General features: G+C 42.7%; 1 protein-coding gene across 2 annotated transcripts in view; it reads left to right on the top strand.

Annotated features, from left to right (window-relative positions):
- Positions 1–13,797, top strand: part of slc24a6a (solute carrier family 24 member 6a) — a 39,337-nt gene extending 25,540 nt beyond the window's left edge. For both annotated transcript variants that reach the window (XM_064326104.1, XM_064326105.1), the window contains 15 exons: positions 2,010–2,086; positions 2,529–2,603; positions 3,784–3,868; positions 5,006–5,109; positions 5,609–5,683; positions 5,943–5,968; positions 6,502–6,555; positions 7,053–7,195; positions 8,343–8,506; positions 9,730–10,006; positions 10,329–10,495; positions 11,526–11,640; positions 12,127–12,239; positions 12,615–12,680; positions 13,211–13,797. In XM_064326104.1, coding sequence (XP_064182174.1) covers positions 2,010–2,086; positions 2,529–2,603; positions 3,784–3,868; positions 5,006–5,109; positions 5,609–5,683; positions 5,943–5,968; positions 6,502–6,555; positions 7,053–7,195; positions 8,343–8,506; positions 9,730–10,006; positions 10,329–10,495; positions 11,526–11,640; positions 12,127–12,239; positions 12,615–12,680; positions 13,211–13,321 — 1,652 coding nt within the window. In that variant the 3' untranslated portion in view covers positions 13,322–13,797. The remainder of the gene's footprint in view (positions 1–2,009; positions 2,087–2,528; positions 2,604–3,783; positions 3,869–5,005; positions 5,110–5,608; positions 5,684–5,942; positions 5,969–6,501; positions 6,556–7,052; positions 7,196–8,342; positions 8,507–9,729; positions 10,007–10,328; positions 10,496–11,525; positions 11,641–12,126; positions 12,240–12,614; positions 12,681–13,210) is intronic.
- The last annotated feature ends 3,934 nt before the right edge of the window (positions 13,798–17,731 follow it).

Genomic DNA, 17,731 nt, shown 5'->3' with positions numbered 1-17,731 from the left:
TATACACCGATGTTTTCATAGCATTACCTTCAAAACAGTAGCTTATCTACCAGCGCAAAAGAGGTTACGTATTGTATTAAAACAGCAATCAACAGTAGATGAACTGCAATAAAATAAAATAAAAATAATAAAAACTAAACGATTACTTTTTCAGTTACTGTCACTCACACTGTGCTGCCGGTGTTACACACTCAGTCCTCTCTCCCGGGACGAGTGGCAGCCCGGCTTCCTCTGAGAGGCTCTGGAAGTCAGGGCAGATCTTGTTCATTTTGGGGAAGAGCTGGATTGGCTCTCGCGTCAGTGTACTTTTCGCATTTGGTAAGGAAATTAGGCGCCGTCTCCTGAAAATTTGCAAATGAGAGCAGCCTGTCGCATCTGTGCAGCCAGTTCTGCTGGTATTTGCCTGTCTAACTGGCCAGGCTGTGCCTTGTAACTTGTCAAATTCTTTTTTTTTTCCTAAATCATTTTTCATCACAGTTAGATAGTCTTCCGTAGTGTGTTCTCAGGTAGCTGGGCCAGATGGCACACCATTTTCTTTGTTGTTTGGCTTGTGTGTCATTTCCCAATAAGTCATTTTGCGTCCGTTGTTGAGTAATTTGTTTGACTGTGAGCCGTGGCGGGGTTGTTGCCCTGTCCTGAGGCTGCTGGTTTGTTGGTGGCTGTTCGGTGCTGTCAGCCTCAGCTCTGGCTGAGGGGACTTTTCTGGCCTCATCTCTGAGAGTGTTTGCTTATTTGACAACGAGTCAGAGTTTTACGGTCTTTTTTGATGTAAATTAATTGCGGGCACAGGACTAAATCTGCACCACGTGCATTTTTGTCTGTTTTTCACAGTGGTGTACATGGAGTAGTTTTTTTGCAGAACTCGTTGAGCTAATATAGGCCATTAGCTGGGGCAATCAGGGCTAATGCTGGGTTCTCTCATTTACCAAAAAATAAGTGGCCGTCGCACTTCACTGCCATCTGTAATGCCCTGTATGCTTTTTCTTTCAGTTAATTGATTTGGAATTGTAGCTTCCTGCTGAGATAATTTTTATGCCTAAATAAGTTGGCTCCATTGCTCATACAGTGTTCTGTGGTTTGGTGTGCAATTGGTGATATTTTCCAACTTGATATTTGGATATTTAAAAAAACAAAAATATCATCACCATTGTTCTCCTCATGTTCATTGTTCGCGCCCAGATATGATGGAACGTCTCCAGCTCATTCAGGCTCTACAGCAGTCCTTGTTCTCTGTGTCCTCTCTCTCAGACAGATGCTCATCATTAAAGGCTCGTGCATGGAGCATTAGCTATGAACATATGACACACCTTGATCGAAAAATCGGAGGCAAGAAACCCCAAGATGTTCGACATACATGTATAATATGTGGAAGTTGATCACAAAGAACCTAGAACCCCCCTACCCATGTATAAATGAAGATGATTCGTGAAAAACTGGAGACCATATACATATTGCCAGCAAGTGACTATTGTAGGGGACATATCTGAGGACATTGGGATATGTGATTGGCTGGTTTTCATGTCCTGTGCCAGGAAAGCGGTTCTTATATTTAAATTGAATCTATTTCTGCTTTTTTACACCTCCATCCCAGTAGAACAGCACCCCCTCCCACAATTTCCAAATTCTGTTGGCCTTTAGTCTGAAGCACAGCTCTCTGAATGAGAAAGCCAGCTGTGAAATGAGCATTGAGATGATGAGACAGAGAGAGGGAAGGAGAAAGAGGGAAAGGTGAAGGGACGTATGTGGAGTGAGGGAAAGAGAAAGAAAAAGAAGTAAGAAAGAGGGAAAGATGAAGAGAGTATGCACAGATAGGGAAAGCGAAAGAAAAAGAACGAAGGAAAGATGAAGAGACGTATGCACAGAGAGGGAAAAAGAAGAAAGAAAAAGAAAGAGGGAAACGGTGAAGAGACGTGTGCGGAGAGAGGGAAAGGGCATCCTAAGCCTGAAACCGTGGCGCTTGGCAGTGGTGGTTAACGTGGACGTCTCGCCCCCCCCCCCCCCCCCCACAGCAATCCACGAGTTCCCGCAGGACATCTTCACCAAGGAGCAGAGGAGGCACGGTGCGGTGCTGCTGCACGTGCTCTGTGTGAGTATCCCCACCGACCCGGAGTGACACCCGCAGCCCCCCAGGTGCTTCTGCTCCCTGTCCCATGTTTCGTGCGCCCTGTCCCACCGTGTCCCAGGCGCTTATCAGACTTCTGGTGCTGCCATATTCATTTGCAACTGCACATGCAAATGATGCATGGATATGCCTGTGACATACGTACTGCACACGGGCCTATGCATTAGCCTGAGTTGCCTTCTTTGTATAACAAAACGTGAGCTTTGCTGTTATGTTGCCGGAGGCAGTTTTGTCAAAGGAATATATGAAGTTTAAATAAAAGTCACTTCAGTTATGCTGGACTTTTTGAATAGCTTTTGTAAGGAAAATTGCAAAAGGCAATAAATGTGTTGTTAAAGGTTGTTGAAGTTTGTCCTTTACCCAATAAAGATACTCACATCCTCCTCTCTTTCTCTCTGTTTTCCAGGCCATCTACATGTTCTACGCTCTTGCACTTGTCTGCGATGACTACTTTGTCCCATCTTTGGAGAAAATCTCAGAGGTGGGAGCTTGGTCTTGACTCATTCATTATCAATTTATGCAACAATTTTTTGAAATCCTGGATTTCATGGTGCCTGGTTGGCTCCATGCAAGCTTTCATTATTTGTTTATTCACTTACAGAAGACTTAAAACAGCATTGGCTATAAGGGTATGCATCCAGAATGCAATACAGGTTTTTGCTCCAGTTTTGACTCAAGTCAAGTGCTCATTTTAGAAATTAGATATTATTTGCTGATATTAATTCACACATAATGGTATACGTTCCGTATAAGCTCCCTTCAATTAATGTTTTCCTGCATAGGCAATATGTATGTGGATCAGTCATGTGCTGGACCTGGTTCTGTTTACAACAATTGTGCTGTGCCGCACTTATAACATTAGACAATCTCCTTAATTGCCATTGGTAGTATGGTGATTTACCTCTGTTGAAATCTGATGATGCCCTTTTCCCATTCTCATATCTCATTTGGTGCAAATACGTAAGTAATCCAGAGGATGTGTTTGGCACGAGGGCTGACGTACACACACAAATTACCATGCATCAGGAATCCAATGCACTACTAATGGCTACTTTCGTGTTTTCCATTGACTGAGAGAATGCTATAGATTCTGTTCTCTTCTGCTGAATCCACAAACATGAATCAGCCTGTTTTCTCTCCATTTTGTTTTGCCCTAATTATAAAATTGCTGTGATGCTGTCTGTTTTTCCATCGTGCTAACCTGCTCCAGCCTCCCGTTTTTGCAGATATATTTAGACATTCTGTGAATTCACCTCTCTCCCCCTCTGTCTGTTCTGTATTTAGGGAGTGTCTGTGTGAATTAACCTCTCCTCCCCTTCCCTTCCTCTTAGGGGACAGGTTAGAGAATTGTTTTTCACATCATCTAACCTGTTCCTGCCGCTCCTTTTGTCTCCCACCTTTCTCTCTCTCTCTCTCTCTCTCTCTCTTTCTCTCTCTCTCTGTCTGTCTGTCTGTCTGTCTCTGTCTGAGAGACCTCGGGTTTGAGTCTGTGCAGAAAAAGCAAATAAACTTGCTACATGCAAAATCTGTGTATTTTGATGCATTTAACCTTAACCTTTTGGAGACTACGTTTAGGGAATGCAAAAGTACTCTCTCTCTTTCTCTCTCTCTCTTTCTGTATTTAGTGTCCTTGTCTACTAACCTCCCATTTCTTCTTCTAGAACCTGCAGCTCAGTGAGGATGTTGCAGGGGCAACCTTCATGGCAGCTGGCAGCTCGGCCCCAGAGCTCTTCACCTCACTGATTGGTCAGTTCGGCACATCACACCGCACGGCTCTCATCATAACAGAAAAATTACATCTGTTTTTTTTAATGCAATTCGTTGGAACACCTTTATTTGCAAATGTAAAATGTGTCCTGAATGTTAAACGGTGCGATTTCATGACTGCCCAGCAGATGTCAGTGCAGGCAACTTTGAGTAAGGATGAGTATTGAGATGGGGAGGTGAATTAATGACACTAATAATTACAGCAGCATGGGGCTTATTCATATGAGACAGGGGTGGCCTCTGTTCGAGACACGCGTGCTCTTTTCTGCTGTGATGCTAATGTAAACAATAATCATCATAAATGTAATCACCGGGGATCACCAGGATTAACAGGATCAGTGTTCATATTAATTTAACCCTCGGGAGCAGAAGCTGAAAGAGGCTCGCTCCATTCCGTTGGCCGTCAGTCAGGCTCGACTCAGTGAAATATCATCTGAGCATAACACTGAACAGTGGTTGTGAAATGACATCTATATCAGTGCCTGCCACTCCTGGGCTTGACATTTCCTGTGTTTCAGTGGGGTCTCAGTTATGCTAGTCTGATAATGGTGCTCTAAAAATATATGTTGTTTCAACTTTTTGTGGCCTTTAATTAATAAAGTGGCCTTGTATTATAATAATAACAAATTAATAATACAGGTTATTATTCAACTTATTAGTATTCAGTTGATTTAATTACATTTGTATCAGTTAATTGTCACTGGGTCTGTGACAATTAATTGAAGAAGTAGTATTTAATCAGTATTTAATCAGTTTAATCAGTGGAGACAGCCTTTGCCTTCATGTTTTAGCAGAGCCGGCACATCCAACACTTCTTCCACAAATGACTCAAAGCAAGGAACTGTTGCGATTTTCACTCCAGATAAACACTCCGTTATGCGCTCAGTCAAAGCTAATTAATTAAGAGTGGTTTAAATATAAACCAGCGTGGATATACGGTTCCCAGCATCAGGCCTGTGAGCCACTAGTGTGAATGCAACAGGGCCTCTCATTTCTCATTTATCTCTCTCTCTCTATCTCTCTCTCTTTCTCTCTCTCTTTTACTCTCTTCTCTCTCTCTCTCTCTCTCTCTCTCTCTTTTACTCTCTTCTCTCTCTCTCTCTCTCTCTCTCTCAGGCGTGTTCATCACTAAGGGAGACCTGGGCGTGGGCACCATTGTGGGATCGGCTGTTTTCAACATCCTGGTCATCATTGGCGTGTGCGGAATCTTTGCTGGACAGGTACCTTTGTCACCTGACAGCCGACAGCCCTGCCCCCAAAGCTTTGATTTGACAGCCAGACTCTGGACCCCGAAAATGGAGGGGTGTTGTTAGCTGTTAATTCAGTTGTTTTCTAAGAATAATCTGTTACGGGCTTCAGAAGGAAAATAGGCAATGCTTGGAGTAATGGCATCTCTTGCCTTAACGAATAACATATTACAGTATGACAGACTTCTCCATTTTGCACTTGCGTAATTAAACCAGGCTTTAACCGGTGGGAGGGAGAAAGAACGGTATGTGCAAACACACAAATCACGTCTGACAAATGATAACAGAAGGGAAAGGATTTCAGTTCAAACTCATTTCTGTTGTTATTAATAATCCACCAGCGCCGAATGTTGTAATTTCACACATTCACACGGACACCTGCTGTTTGGGGCCTACTGTGCAGACATCCAATTTGATCAGTCGAGAGTCGTTTGCGCCTGGCGTCGTTACTGAGTCCCCTTTTTGTTTTCAGACTGTTGTCCTGACTTGGTGGCCCATGTTCAGAGACTGCGTCTACTACATCTTCTCCGTGCTGGCCTTGATCCTGGTGAGGTCTGCCACCACTCTGTGTGACAGTTATTACCATTGGCTGCTGCTTTGGGGGGGTTTGTTTTCCTTCTCATTCCTGTCAGTAGTAATTCTACCCACACCAAGAATGATTCAACAGTAATATAACCAGTATCTTTTTTATTAGTTTACAGTAGTTATTTAAAATCCCCTGTTATCTTTTTTTTTGGAACAGATTGAGCTATAAGAGGCGCCCGGTAACTGTCTCTTAAGTTTGTTTTATTTAATTTTATTTGCAGGTGATCTACGATGAGAAAGTTATTTGGTGAGTGTTATTATTACACAGGTTGATGTATTATTATCCAATTTTGGCTTAGGTCCGTACATATTAAAAGTCACAAGAAACCACTGGATACCATAATTTCAAAGAAAGGTTGCTTGTAATAATGGGCAAGTGAAGCACTTACATTAATGTTTGTCCATAATCCTATTCCTCAATGCTCTTCTTCTTCTTCATAATAATCCTAATGTTGGGGAATGACAGAGAGAGATTATCAAACAATAACAGCTGCTGTGAAGCAGGCATTGAGATGTTCATTCAGTCACCTGAACATTTTCGTCACCACAGCAAAATTCCAGTCTGCCAGTCATCAAATCCACAAGGTGTAGTTTGTGACGTTCCACTGTAAGCAACCTGTTCTCCAGCTGAAAAGTCACAGGCCCTTTAAAACCTGGAGAATGAACCATCCTGCGTAGGTTATACCCCCTGGCTCTATGTGTGTGCAGAACATAACGGTGCCTTTGCTATAATCTTGTACCTGCCTTCATATCTGAATGCCATTTGTCTCCTCAATGCAGGTGGGAGACAATCATCCTGATATCCATGTACGGCATCTACATTCTCATCATGAAGTGAGTGCACTGCGCTTGCACATGTGGCCCGTCTAGAGCAGCTGTTGCCCAATCACTGTGATTTATGTGTGGAGACAAGATGTCCTTAAACCTAACCACATTTATTGTAGTCAATGAGCACTAGACTGGACGAGAAAAAAATGTATGCCATATACAGTACAAAATAAAGGAAGATTTCAGTGTGAGGTAAATAATAGTCTATCGGTGCGAGTGTACTTACAAATGTTAGCGCATTTACAACGGCTCACAGAAAATGTATTGATTAAGTTAAGAACTGATCGAAATATTAACAAAATTTAAGTGCTGCCATAGCGACCGTTAATTACATATTTATGAATTGCTGCATTACTCTGATCGCAGACCAGAATTGCCCAGAGGGAAGTTCACGGAAGTGCTGATTAAACACTATCACCACGGTTTCTCCCGTCTCCGTGGTTTTTCCCGCCTCCATGGTTTCTCCTGTCTCCATGGTTTCTCCTGTCTTTTGGGAATCCCAGGTTTAACACCCAGATCTGGGAGTTTGTGGAGCGACGCTGTGGAGGGCCGGGACAGCCCTGCTTAGCTAACGCCAGGCGCAGAGACGGTGCGGTGGGAGAGGGCGGGGCAAACTGTGACACCTCCATGGTCCTGCTGAGGAAAGGTCTGCATGGCTGTCTCTCATTGGTCAATCAACTGCCAATCTACTGTCTGTCTCTTTTTTATGTCTGTCTCTGTCTGACTGTTTTCTATACTCCTTAATGTCTGTCTACCTGTCTACACAGGTGTGTTTCTATTCCTTGGTGTCTTTCTGACTATCTGTCTTTCTGTCCACCCAGCTGTGTTTCTGTACTGGTGGTTCTTTATACTGCTGTCTGTCAGGTATGTGTGTATATGCCTCTACAGCTCTCAGTCTGTACTTCGTCATTCATGTCCTTTCATTCACATGTTTCTGTACTGATTTATGTGGTCTCTGTTGCTGTCTAATTGCTTTTTTTTGTTTAGTTTTTTTTTTAATGAGTTTTAATTATCTCCTTATCTCCTAATCTGGAATACCCTGTCATACTCATTGGCCTGTGCTATACATCGCTACAGGAACATCTGTCAGTTCAGGAGAGTGCGGAGAAGCATGCATTTCCTCTGCAGTGTGCTCTGCCAGCTGCCACTTCTTTTCATCCTGCAGTCCACTGGCTGGGTGGCTCCTGTGCAGTGATACAGGGACAATCCATGCCCCTTCTGTACTTAGATGATGGCGTGGCCAATTACTCTCCTCCCCTTAACCCGTTGAAGCATTGGCTTTATGGAATGTTTTTTCAAAGTTATAAGTCAGTGTTCTAGAACTCCATTGCTTTCAATTACCAGTAGTGATTGTGACTTCAGCATTAGAACACAGTTAAGAACATTCCAATCACTTATTTGTGACCTCACACCTTAAAGGGTTGGGGCTCCACAGCCGCAGCCTGCACTCTACACTGACACTGTCTGGATTCAGTATCACGCCATCATACTGATCTCTACAAACAGAGAAACAGTGCTTTAGCAGGATCTGCCACTCGGCTGTCCCACATTAAGTATCCAGTATCTGTACGACTGTTTTCTGTGTATGCGCGTGTGCATGTGTGTGTGTGTGTGTTTGTATTGTAGGCTGACTTTTGTGAGTCTACACTCCTGTGCTAAATGTGCTCTGAGGTGTGTGTCAGCGGTGCCCGTTGTACCCGCTGCAGTACTGTTATAACCTGCTTGTGGCTCCGTCCAGAGGGCCGAATCGCAGTTTAATTGTCCCCCTCTGTGTGCTGTTGCGCCCCCTGCAGGCCACCGTCCCGGGCAGGAGTCCCCCGTGCTGATGGTGGACGAGCTCTTCAGCCTGCACCCCCACCAGTTCTCCTTCTCCGAGGCCAGCCTGCGCATCATGATCACCCAGCACTTCTCTCCCCGCACCCGCCTCAGCATGGCCGGCCGTATGCTCATCAACGAGGTACAGCCCATTGGGCGGGGCCTCAAGAAGTGGGAGGAGCTAGGCAGTGAGCTGTACAGTCTGACCGACAGTCCCCTTCAGAATGACCTCAGTCTTATTTGAGACAACAGTCAAATGTAACTCCTGGCCTGGGTCAGATTGCATTGAACTGTTTTCAGGAGTTGTTCTTTTCTCCCTCAGTGCAGCTGAGTACTTTGTACTTTCTTTGTCATTTTTAAGCACTGTCTGGAACTGGCGCTTAACTATAATCCTGGCAGTTATTTCCTTTGATAAATCTGTTTATACATTAGTATCACAGCCAGACAGCTGCTACTTCAGTGAGAGGCATCCTTTGTCATAGTCATAATCCCTGTGCTGCTGTGATTATTCATGTGAATTTAAATCCCTCTTCACGTGAAGCCAATTACGCAGCACTATCCAGTATTCAAAACGCTTCACCCCACTGACTCCACTAAATACTGGAATGATACTTTTCTGTGCTTTTTTGTGCTGTAATTCTTGGTGCTGTGTACTACTGGGCTGTGTTATGTGATGTGTTACTTTGCTCTGTGCTGTGCTGTAGTATTTTGTTCTATATTGTACTGTATTGCCCTGCAGTATTCTGCTGAATTGGCCAGGTGCTGTGCTACTCTGTGTTGTATAGTTCTATACTGCTGTGCTCTGATTGGCCAGAGCTGTGCTACTCTGTGCTGTATAGTTTTACACTGCTGTGCTCTGATTGACCAGAGCTGTGCTACTCTGTGTTGTATAGTTCTATACTGCTGTGCTCTGAACGGCCAGAGCTGTGCTACTCTGTACTGTATAGTTCTATACTGCTGTGCTCTGATTGGCCAGAGCTGTGCTACTCTGTGCTGTATAGTTTTACACTGCTGTGCTCTGATTGACCAGAGCTGTGCTACTCTGTGTTGTATAGTTCTATACTGCTGTGCTCTGAACGGCCAGAGCTGTGCTACTCTGTGCTGTATAGTTCTATACTGCTGTGCTCTGATTGGCCAGAGCTGTGCTACTCTGTGCTGTATAGTTTTACACTGCTGTGCTCTGATTGACCAGAGCTGTGCTACTCTGTACTGTATAGTTCTATACTGCTGTGCTCTGATTGACCAGAGCTGTGCTACTCTGTGTTGTATAGTTCTATACTGCTGTGCTCTGAACGGCCAGAGCTGTGCTACTCTGTACTGTATAGTTCTATACTGCTGTTCCCTGATTGGTTTTTCTCTCCTCAGAGACAGCGGCTGATCCGGAACAGGAGCCCAGGGGGCAGCAGCGGCAGTGGGGCGGGGCCAGGGGACACCCCAGTGAAAGGAGGCTTAGGGGTGGAGGGGGGCACCTGGGGCATGGAGAACGGGGGCACCCTGGAGAATGAGAGGACACCCCTTGAGGAGCCTGGGGAGAGGAGCGAGGGTGGGGGGCCAGAGGGGGACATGGAGACGGAGAACGCTCAGCATGAGGAAGAGGAAGATGATGATGGATATGGACCGTTTAGGCCCCTTAAGATGCCAGGTGTGTTGCCACAATTGTTCTCTTACATTTTTGTAGATTTTAGCTTAGCTTTTATATTGTCAAATTCCTATGAAAGTCTTGAAGTTTATATTTAAATACTCTCCACAGCCCTCATCTACAGGGCAAACTACACCAGCATGATATATACAAACATGGAGTTCAGACAATGAAGGGTGTTCTATTAAAAATGCTAAAATGTTTAATGGATGCACCACATACTCAATATCTATCCCATTAACACCACGAACCCAAACTCAAAATGCAGGTGTTTGTGGTGCTGGAGCGCTGCTTGCGCCTGACCGTGTGTTCTGTTTGGCCACAGAGGGGCGCTGTAAGAAGGTGAAGTGGCTGGTGTCCTGGCCCCTGGGGTTCCTGCTGTACTGCACTGTGCCCAACTGCGTACTCCCGCGCTGGCACCGCTGGTTCATGGTCACCTTCATGGGCTCCACACTGTGGATCGCCATCTTCTCCTACCTCATGGTGTGGATGGTAAGAGCCGCCAAGTGGACCCGCTGCATGCAGGCTCTCACAGAGCAATGTTCGCTCATTACATTTGACAGTTGGTCTTGTAACCTAAAGGTCGTAGGTTCGATTCCCCGGTAGGACGCTGCCGTTGTATCCTTGAGCAAAGTACTTAACCTGCATTGCTCCAGTATATATCCAGCTGTATGATTTGATACAATGTAAGTCGCTCTGGATAAGAGCGTCTGCTAAATGCCTGTAAACTAAACTAAACTAAACTAAACATCACATTTATTTGGCAGACGCTTTTATCCAAGGCGACGTACACTCGCTTTGGAGTTCTGATTAGGGCTGGCTGTCAGGTGTTTTGGATTTTTTGTTGTTTGCAGCAGAGATATTTCAAATTATTCAGTCTACACACGTACTAAATGAATTTAGTTGGATCCGTTTTTTTTTAGTCCATCTGTTGGATCCAATTTTTATCCCAGTTGTTCTCTACAGTGTATGAGTTGTGCCACATGAATGATAAACATAATAAATTGAATTCGACAGGATTTTTTATATTTCTTTGCTACTCAAAAATTAAACAGCTCCCTCAGCAATAACAGTTTCTGGGAAATTGTCATACCAACCAAAACAATTTATTTTCAGAAGTGCTAGTGCTAGTTTTGCTCACTCCTCTTAGCTAATACATTATGAATGCAATGGTAAGGAGTTAGTCTGATGTAAGTGATAACATTTTTCATTTTGATGTAAGTGCACCAGCTGAATGCTAAATGCTGCCAAAAGGTCAAAATTGTTTTCTTATGTATTTTCGCTCAGAAAACCATGATTTTGGCTAATGAGTCATATGCCATCTTCACGGGGCAAAAATGAAAAATTATTCTTTCATATATATGTATATAATGTACATTTCAGACCAAATTCATTGCAATAAATAAGAGTCATTTAAAAATGTTTAGTTGAAAGCGTCACACTTGCCTGTACAAATACACTTCTGTTTGCACAGCTGCACCTTATCTTGGGTATGATAATACGTTATTGCCAAAATGCCCAGGTCACCATCATCAGCTTCACACTGGACATCCCCGATGTCATCATGGGCATCACCTTCCTGGCGGCGGGCACCAGCGTCCCTGACTGTATGGCCAGCCTCATCGTCGCCCGACAAGGTGCCACCCCGTACCCTCTGTATCTCTGCCCGTTTGGTCTCTTGCCTCCTCTCACTCCATCGTGATTTTAGTTTCTCCGGCTCTGTTTTTGAATCCTTCTCACTCTGTCTCACTCCCTGTCTTCCCATCGCTGCTCCACCTCTCTCTCTTTGATTCTTTAATCTCCCACGCTATCGCTCTATGCATGTGCTCATCTAAGTCTCTTAATTCAGTGTCTTACTCTCTTATTTACTGCTGCACGTTGTTTCCTTGTGTTGACCCATGTATGTTGATCTGTCTGCCTCTGACATATAACTATCTTGTCTGTGAGTTTTGGAGTTGTGTGTATGGACTGGATAAACTGCATATGAATTGCCCTTCTTGGGATCAATAAAGTTGTCTGGATCTGAATCTGAATCTGAATAGATTGGTAATGTTGTTAGGTGGAGGTCACTAGCATTTATCTCCACACGTAACGGTAATCGTTGGCCTGTCCTCCTCTTGTAGGAATGGGAGACATGGCTGTGTCCAACTCCATCGGTAGCAATATCTTTGACATCCTCCTGGGGCTGGGGTTCCCCTGGGCCCTGCGCACTCTGGTGGTGGACTACGGATCTGTAGTAGGTCCCCTCTCCTTTCTCATTCCCTCCAGTGTAGCCACCTAATCTCAGAGAGCTGTTAGGTTATGACTAACTGAAATTACGATTTTATGGGGTTATTTGGCGTTTATAGAGTTACAGAAATAGCATAGTGCTGTTAAAATAAAGTACTAATGTACTAAATTCTGGTTATGAGGACAACCCGTGACACATTTACATAACTACATAACAGTAGTGTTACTTTCAAATATAAATAAATAATTTGAGCCCTTTGACATAAATTGAGTGGAACCCACGTTTGCTTGATTGTAGCTGGTGTAATTTTATTGACTGGTTTGCCTCGAGCTGTATGTGTGTGTGTGGCTCTGTCATTACTGACTGCCGTCTCGTGGACAGGTCTTCATCAACAGCAGGGGGCTGGTGTACTCTGTCATCCTGCTCCTGGCCTCTGTCACTCTAACAGTGAGTACCGCTGGGCCACGTGTTCCGGGGGGTCGGGCAGCTCACACAGGGTTTAATAAACCCGCTCGCTGAGCCTCTTGCTCATCATTTCGGTGGGTTTTTTTTTATTATTAAAGCCGGAGGTGGAACCAAGCCACCGGGAACAGAGCAAAACCGCAATGCACAAAAGTTATCACCGTTAAGGGAGTTATAGTCTTTCAGGAACTATCATCATTCAGTTCACTGTGGGCTCATTTGAATATAATTGCATTCCACTTGTGTGGTTGTAAAGGTCAAGGGTTTAAGAGGATGGACAAATACAGGTATTTTTCCATCATAAATTAGCATAATTACCATTTTAAACAGGCTCATTAATAGTCGCACCAATGAGCAATGAGCACTTAGAATTTAAATTAAGCTCCATGCACCATCCACTGCTGTTCACTTGCAGGGACAATGAAAGAGTTTTCAGTGCTCTCTCTTTCTGACCTTCTATCATCAAAATGTCTGTTTTACCTGATTTTACCCCCCCCCCCCCCTCTCTCTCTCAGGTTCTGAGCGTACATCTAAACCACTGGAAGTTGGACCGGCGGCTCGGGTTGTGTCTGATATTCCTCTACTCCATCTTCGTGCTCTGCTCCATATTTTTTGGGCAGCTGTAGGCGACTGACACAGAGGGCGTGCCACAAGTCTACGGTTGCCCTCTAGCATACAACTCTTTGTCAGGGCATCATCCATGATGTTGCCCTGGCAATGGAAGCGTGCCATGCTTACACATGCTGTACACTAGTACCATTCGCCACGTACAAAAAAAAAAAAAAAAAAAATCACCTTGTCTTCAGATAGGTTAGGATATCCTATTTGTTATCATTGTACCCTAATTGACTTGACCTTGATTCAGCATAGTATGTGTTGAGTTGTCTAGTTAGCATTACGGCTCTTGTGAAGGACAGAGCACAAAGGTTGTGGCTCTGGGTCTGGTGTAGGACAGTGTTGCGCTGCCCAGTCCACAAACTGTTTTGTGATTTGGATGTATAACTTAACTAGCCAGTAGAAAATGTGAAAAATACTCTATTAAGATGCAGGTTTATAAATATGTGTAGAAGCATGTAGCAAAAGCAAAAACAAAAAAACAAAAGCTAGAACCCTCCTACCCACTACTCTACTGTTTGTTGGAGTAGTGGTGTGGGAATTTCTGGGTTTCTAAAGCTCGCAACCAGAGGGTTACAGGCTCTAGCCCCAGGTGGGAGGAGCTTCGCTGCTTCACCCTCGAACAGGGTATTTTTTTTCTCTTAAGTGACGAAATCCTCACATTCACTGGAAGTACTTAAAGCACAGATTTCAACACGAACGCACAAACGACACGACTCGACACCAAACCTGAGTGTGACTTGATTACAAAGCAGAGTTTTTCTTCTAAGTCATGTGACTGACCCGTGCTCAGACAGCCGGGGAAGAGACGGGTCACAGCTGGGCTCCCTCAGATTTAATCAGAGCCAGAGAGGACAGGGTCCAGGGGTCCGGATCTGGGAAAGCTCACATTAAGCTTGGAGTTCAAGACCATGCAGTCAGGACTGGATAGGAGATGCTTGGGAGATGAGAGACGCAACGTAATTTGGTAGAAAGGCACCAGCTACTAACAAATTTGGTAAAAACTCTGCCTCGTGCTCTCCGTTGGTAAAGCCAAAAAAAGCGATAAAAATAAACTTTTCATTTATCTTGTTAATCAATTGCAAGCAATTGCACTGAAGACACAATATCCAACTTGTGTAAACAGGAAAACGCTTACTTCACACACAGATGCACTGTTGCTGATAAATACTCAAACCCTTAACATCATTTTAACCATTTGTTAAGGTCGCCTTGGTAATATTTCTTCAGTTTAAACCAGAGCATTATGCTGTGCTGAGATGTTAGTTTGCCCCCAGGACCTTAACCCCCCCCCCCCCCCGCCCCTCCCCCCTACTTGCGTACACCAGCTAGTTCTCAACCAATCCCTAATGTGTTAACAGAAAATAAAATTTGCAGGATGAAAACAGGCTCAGCCACCTAGCCGTGTGTTACATAACTTAGCCTTTGTTCAAAGTGATGTTATTTGGCGATTAATTTAATCCAGTGAATATCAGTTTACCTCACCAGCCAAATCCAAGAATGAACTGATAATAAAAAGCATGACTTGTTTCGTCTAGGTAAAATGCTGCCAGTACAGAGAGCCTTCTATTTTGGTGACACCCCCCCCCCCTCCCCCCTCCTCCCTTCACTGCAATGAGAATAATGAAGTGCGGTTATATTAGAGGAATCAAGGAGTAACATTGCTTAACAAGAATGTTTCCCTGTTCAGTTGTATTTACAAAATATTTATGATAACATCAACCACTGCTCTGCACAGCTGGTAAGAAAACAGAAAACCTTCCATGTTTAATAAGCGTTGTTAGCATAGTTATAATAATATTTAATAAGTGTTTATATATTTAATGACTGTCGCCACTTTTGATAACTTGTGTACGGGTTTAATATAATGGTTCATTGCGTTTCGGTACAATAAATGTTTTAAGACAAAGATTAAATCTCAGCATATTTATGAGTATTATTATATTGCGTGAGTCTACAAAAATCTCACATTTATCTTTGCTAAATGTTTACTAAATCTTTTACATAGTTTTATAAGAATGGATATCACTTAGTTATATTTGTGATGTATTTTCCTATTTTATGATTACCCAGTTACAGTGTGTGTACTTCCTACAATATTTGTGAATTCAACAGTGTTCGATTTTTTTTTTAGAATATTTTGTAATAGAATGCTTAAGAATGATTATTTTACAGAAAGATAACCTGCCGTTTTGACCAACTCCCTTGTCATCACATTTGTAATTAAGTCATTTTTATTTAAACCAATGGGAAGACAGAATGGGGTGGGTAATTTATTCTCTTTGACAAGTTGCTTGTGTGTGTAAATGTGAAGAAAACTAGGGTATGGAGTGGAAGAATGCTGGTGCAATCGATGCTTGCTCAGCAGAAAAACGTTTATATATCCATTATTTTATTCCTTTTTCAGGCACATTGCTTTTGTTTGTTACTATGTTTGTGCGTTTGTTGGTTTTGGAGTGAGGAATTTAAACCATATATTTGTCTAAAAGAAGGTGTTTTTAAAAAAGAAAACTGATCCTAGATGGCACATAGCGTCCAGCACATATCTGTAGCAACGACAGTAACTGTAGTGCCAAGGCCACTGGGTGCAGGAAGTGTAGCTATTAATCTGCCCCTATTGCGCTCGCGATTAAATCAATGTGTCGTTCCTGCTCTCCTCCATTACGTGAGAAACCAATGATGAGGTCACCAAAGTCACCATCAGTAAGGGAACCCTACCGTCCCTCTCTGTTCATTAACTCCAGGTAGTCAGTCCACTGTGTGCTTTATGGTCATTTTAAATGTGACCAGATGTGCTTCACTGTACGCGTTGGCAAATCCTTTTTCTCTGTCAGGCTCCTTCCTTAGTTCACACTCCTCACCCAATCAGCATGTAACACTGAAGCAATGACAGTGGAGGGACCTGGCTGTACTTCCTGTATTTCCATCTTCTGGGCAGCTTGTGGTAAATCATTTTAATCGCGCTGTATTTTTTCACTGTGTTGTACTTTCCTTTTTTTTTTTTTTTTTTGGAAGATACAGGGAAATGTTAAATAATGTTGTACAATTTTGGTGATGTTTGTGGTATTTTAACAGGCTCAAACCAGGGCTGTTGAACTTGTTGTGTTAGTAATATGTATTTAATAGAAAGAAACCAAAAATGCACTGTAAAAGATACACTAGACACACTTGAACATTCTGATCATTGTTTGTTTAGGTTATCTGGGTTTTTGAGCAAGTGTCTTTTTAAATATTCAGTATATTTACCATTTTTAAATCATATTAACCAACTAGAAGTAAAGCAAATATTTTGGGAGAAGCATAACTGGAGGCATCTGAAGTGTTGGATAGACTTTTCTTCCCTACCAACAGTTTTCTTTTAACTGACTTATCAAAATTACTGGGACACCATTGCAAGATCCAGAGTGAAATTTTGTTGGTACCCCCATCTTCACTGGTCCTTTTTTGAGTCTGTCCCATGCCTGCACTGTATCTTTGATTAACTGTCCAGGAAATTAATCTTCTATGGATGATATTTTTCTTTGGTACTAAATATAATTAGCATTTAAATATTTAAATGGGGAAGCTTTATAGAGTCACAGTGTTCATCCGCAAGGAATAAAGACAAACTGGACTCTGTTATAGTGAATAAAATGCTGGTGTTTCTGGTGGAAGAAAAAGCACAAGTGTCCTGTGGAGTTTTGGAGCTTCCTCTGTCCCCCAACTGCACCTCCTCTCCACAGAGACCTCATCAGATGAAGAGGACAGGAACAATATTACAGGAAATGTAATTTTTAATTTTTAAAATGTAATTTTTAATTTTTAGTAGTAAGCATCACCAATAACCTAAATGATTGAGCAATAGAATGAAGGAGTGAGAAATCATTATTTGAAGTATATTTTCTTAAAGTGTTTTGGAAGCATCAGTCCCTTAGTAATAAAACACCTATTCTTTAGGACAATATTTGTATTGTTTGCCGAACTTTGACTGTATGTTGTTGAGTGCAATAAACAAGGTCTGTGCAATAACCACTAAAATTACCTTTGTGTTTTTCTTTATTATCTTGAGGCTGAAAAAAGTACACGTGAGCTTTGGTGATGGAAGGGAGATGAGGGGCTTACGTTCAGCATAGGACTTTCAGAAGACAGCAATGGCTCTCAAAGAATTTTGAACCAAATTCACTTTGAACTACTAAAAAGTTGCTTTTATTTAGAAAGGCTAGTGTTTCCAAGCTCATCGTTGAGACAAGTTAAATTACAGAATTTGAGTTAGTCTTATGTTTTAAAGGCAACATGCAATAACTAAATAATGTGCACTTCAGAATGGATTATTTTCTAGTGCAGCTAAGATGAAGGGTCATTTAAAAAATTGCAAATGTTTCTATTTCCCTAAATACATTTTTAGAATTTTTGAGAACTATGAACTTACAGTTGTACAAATT

Source organism: Anguilla rostrata, chromosome 3 (genome assembly GCF_018555375.3).
Source record: "Anguilla rostrata isolate EN2019 chromosome 3, ASM1855537v3, whole genome shotgun sequence".
Lineage (NCBI taxonomy): Eukaryota > Metazoa > Chordata > Actinopteri > Anguilliformes > Anguillidae > Anguilla > Anguilla rostrata.
Note: the sequence above shows the minus strand (reverse complement) of the source record. Positions and strands in the feature narration are given on the sequence as shown.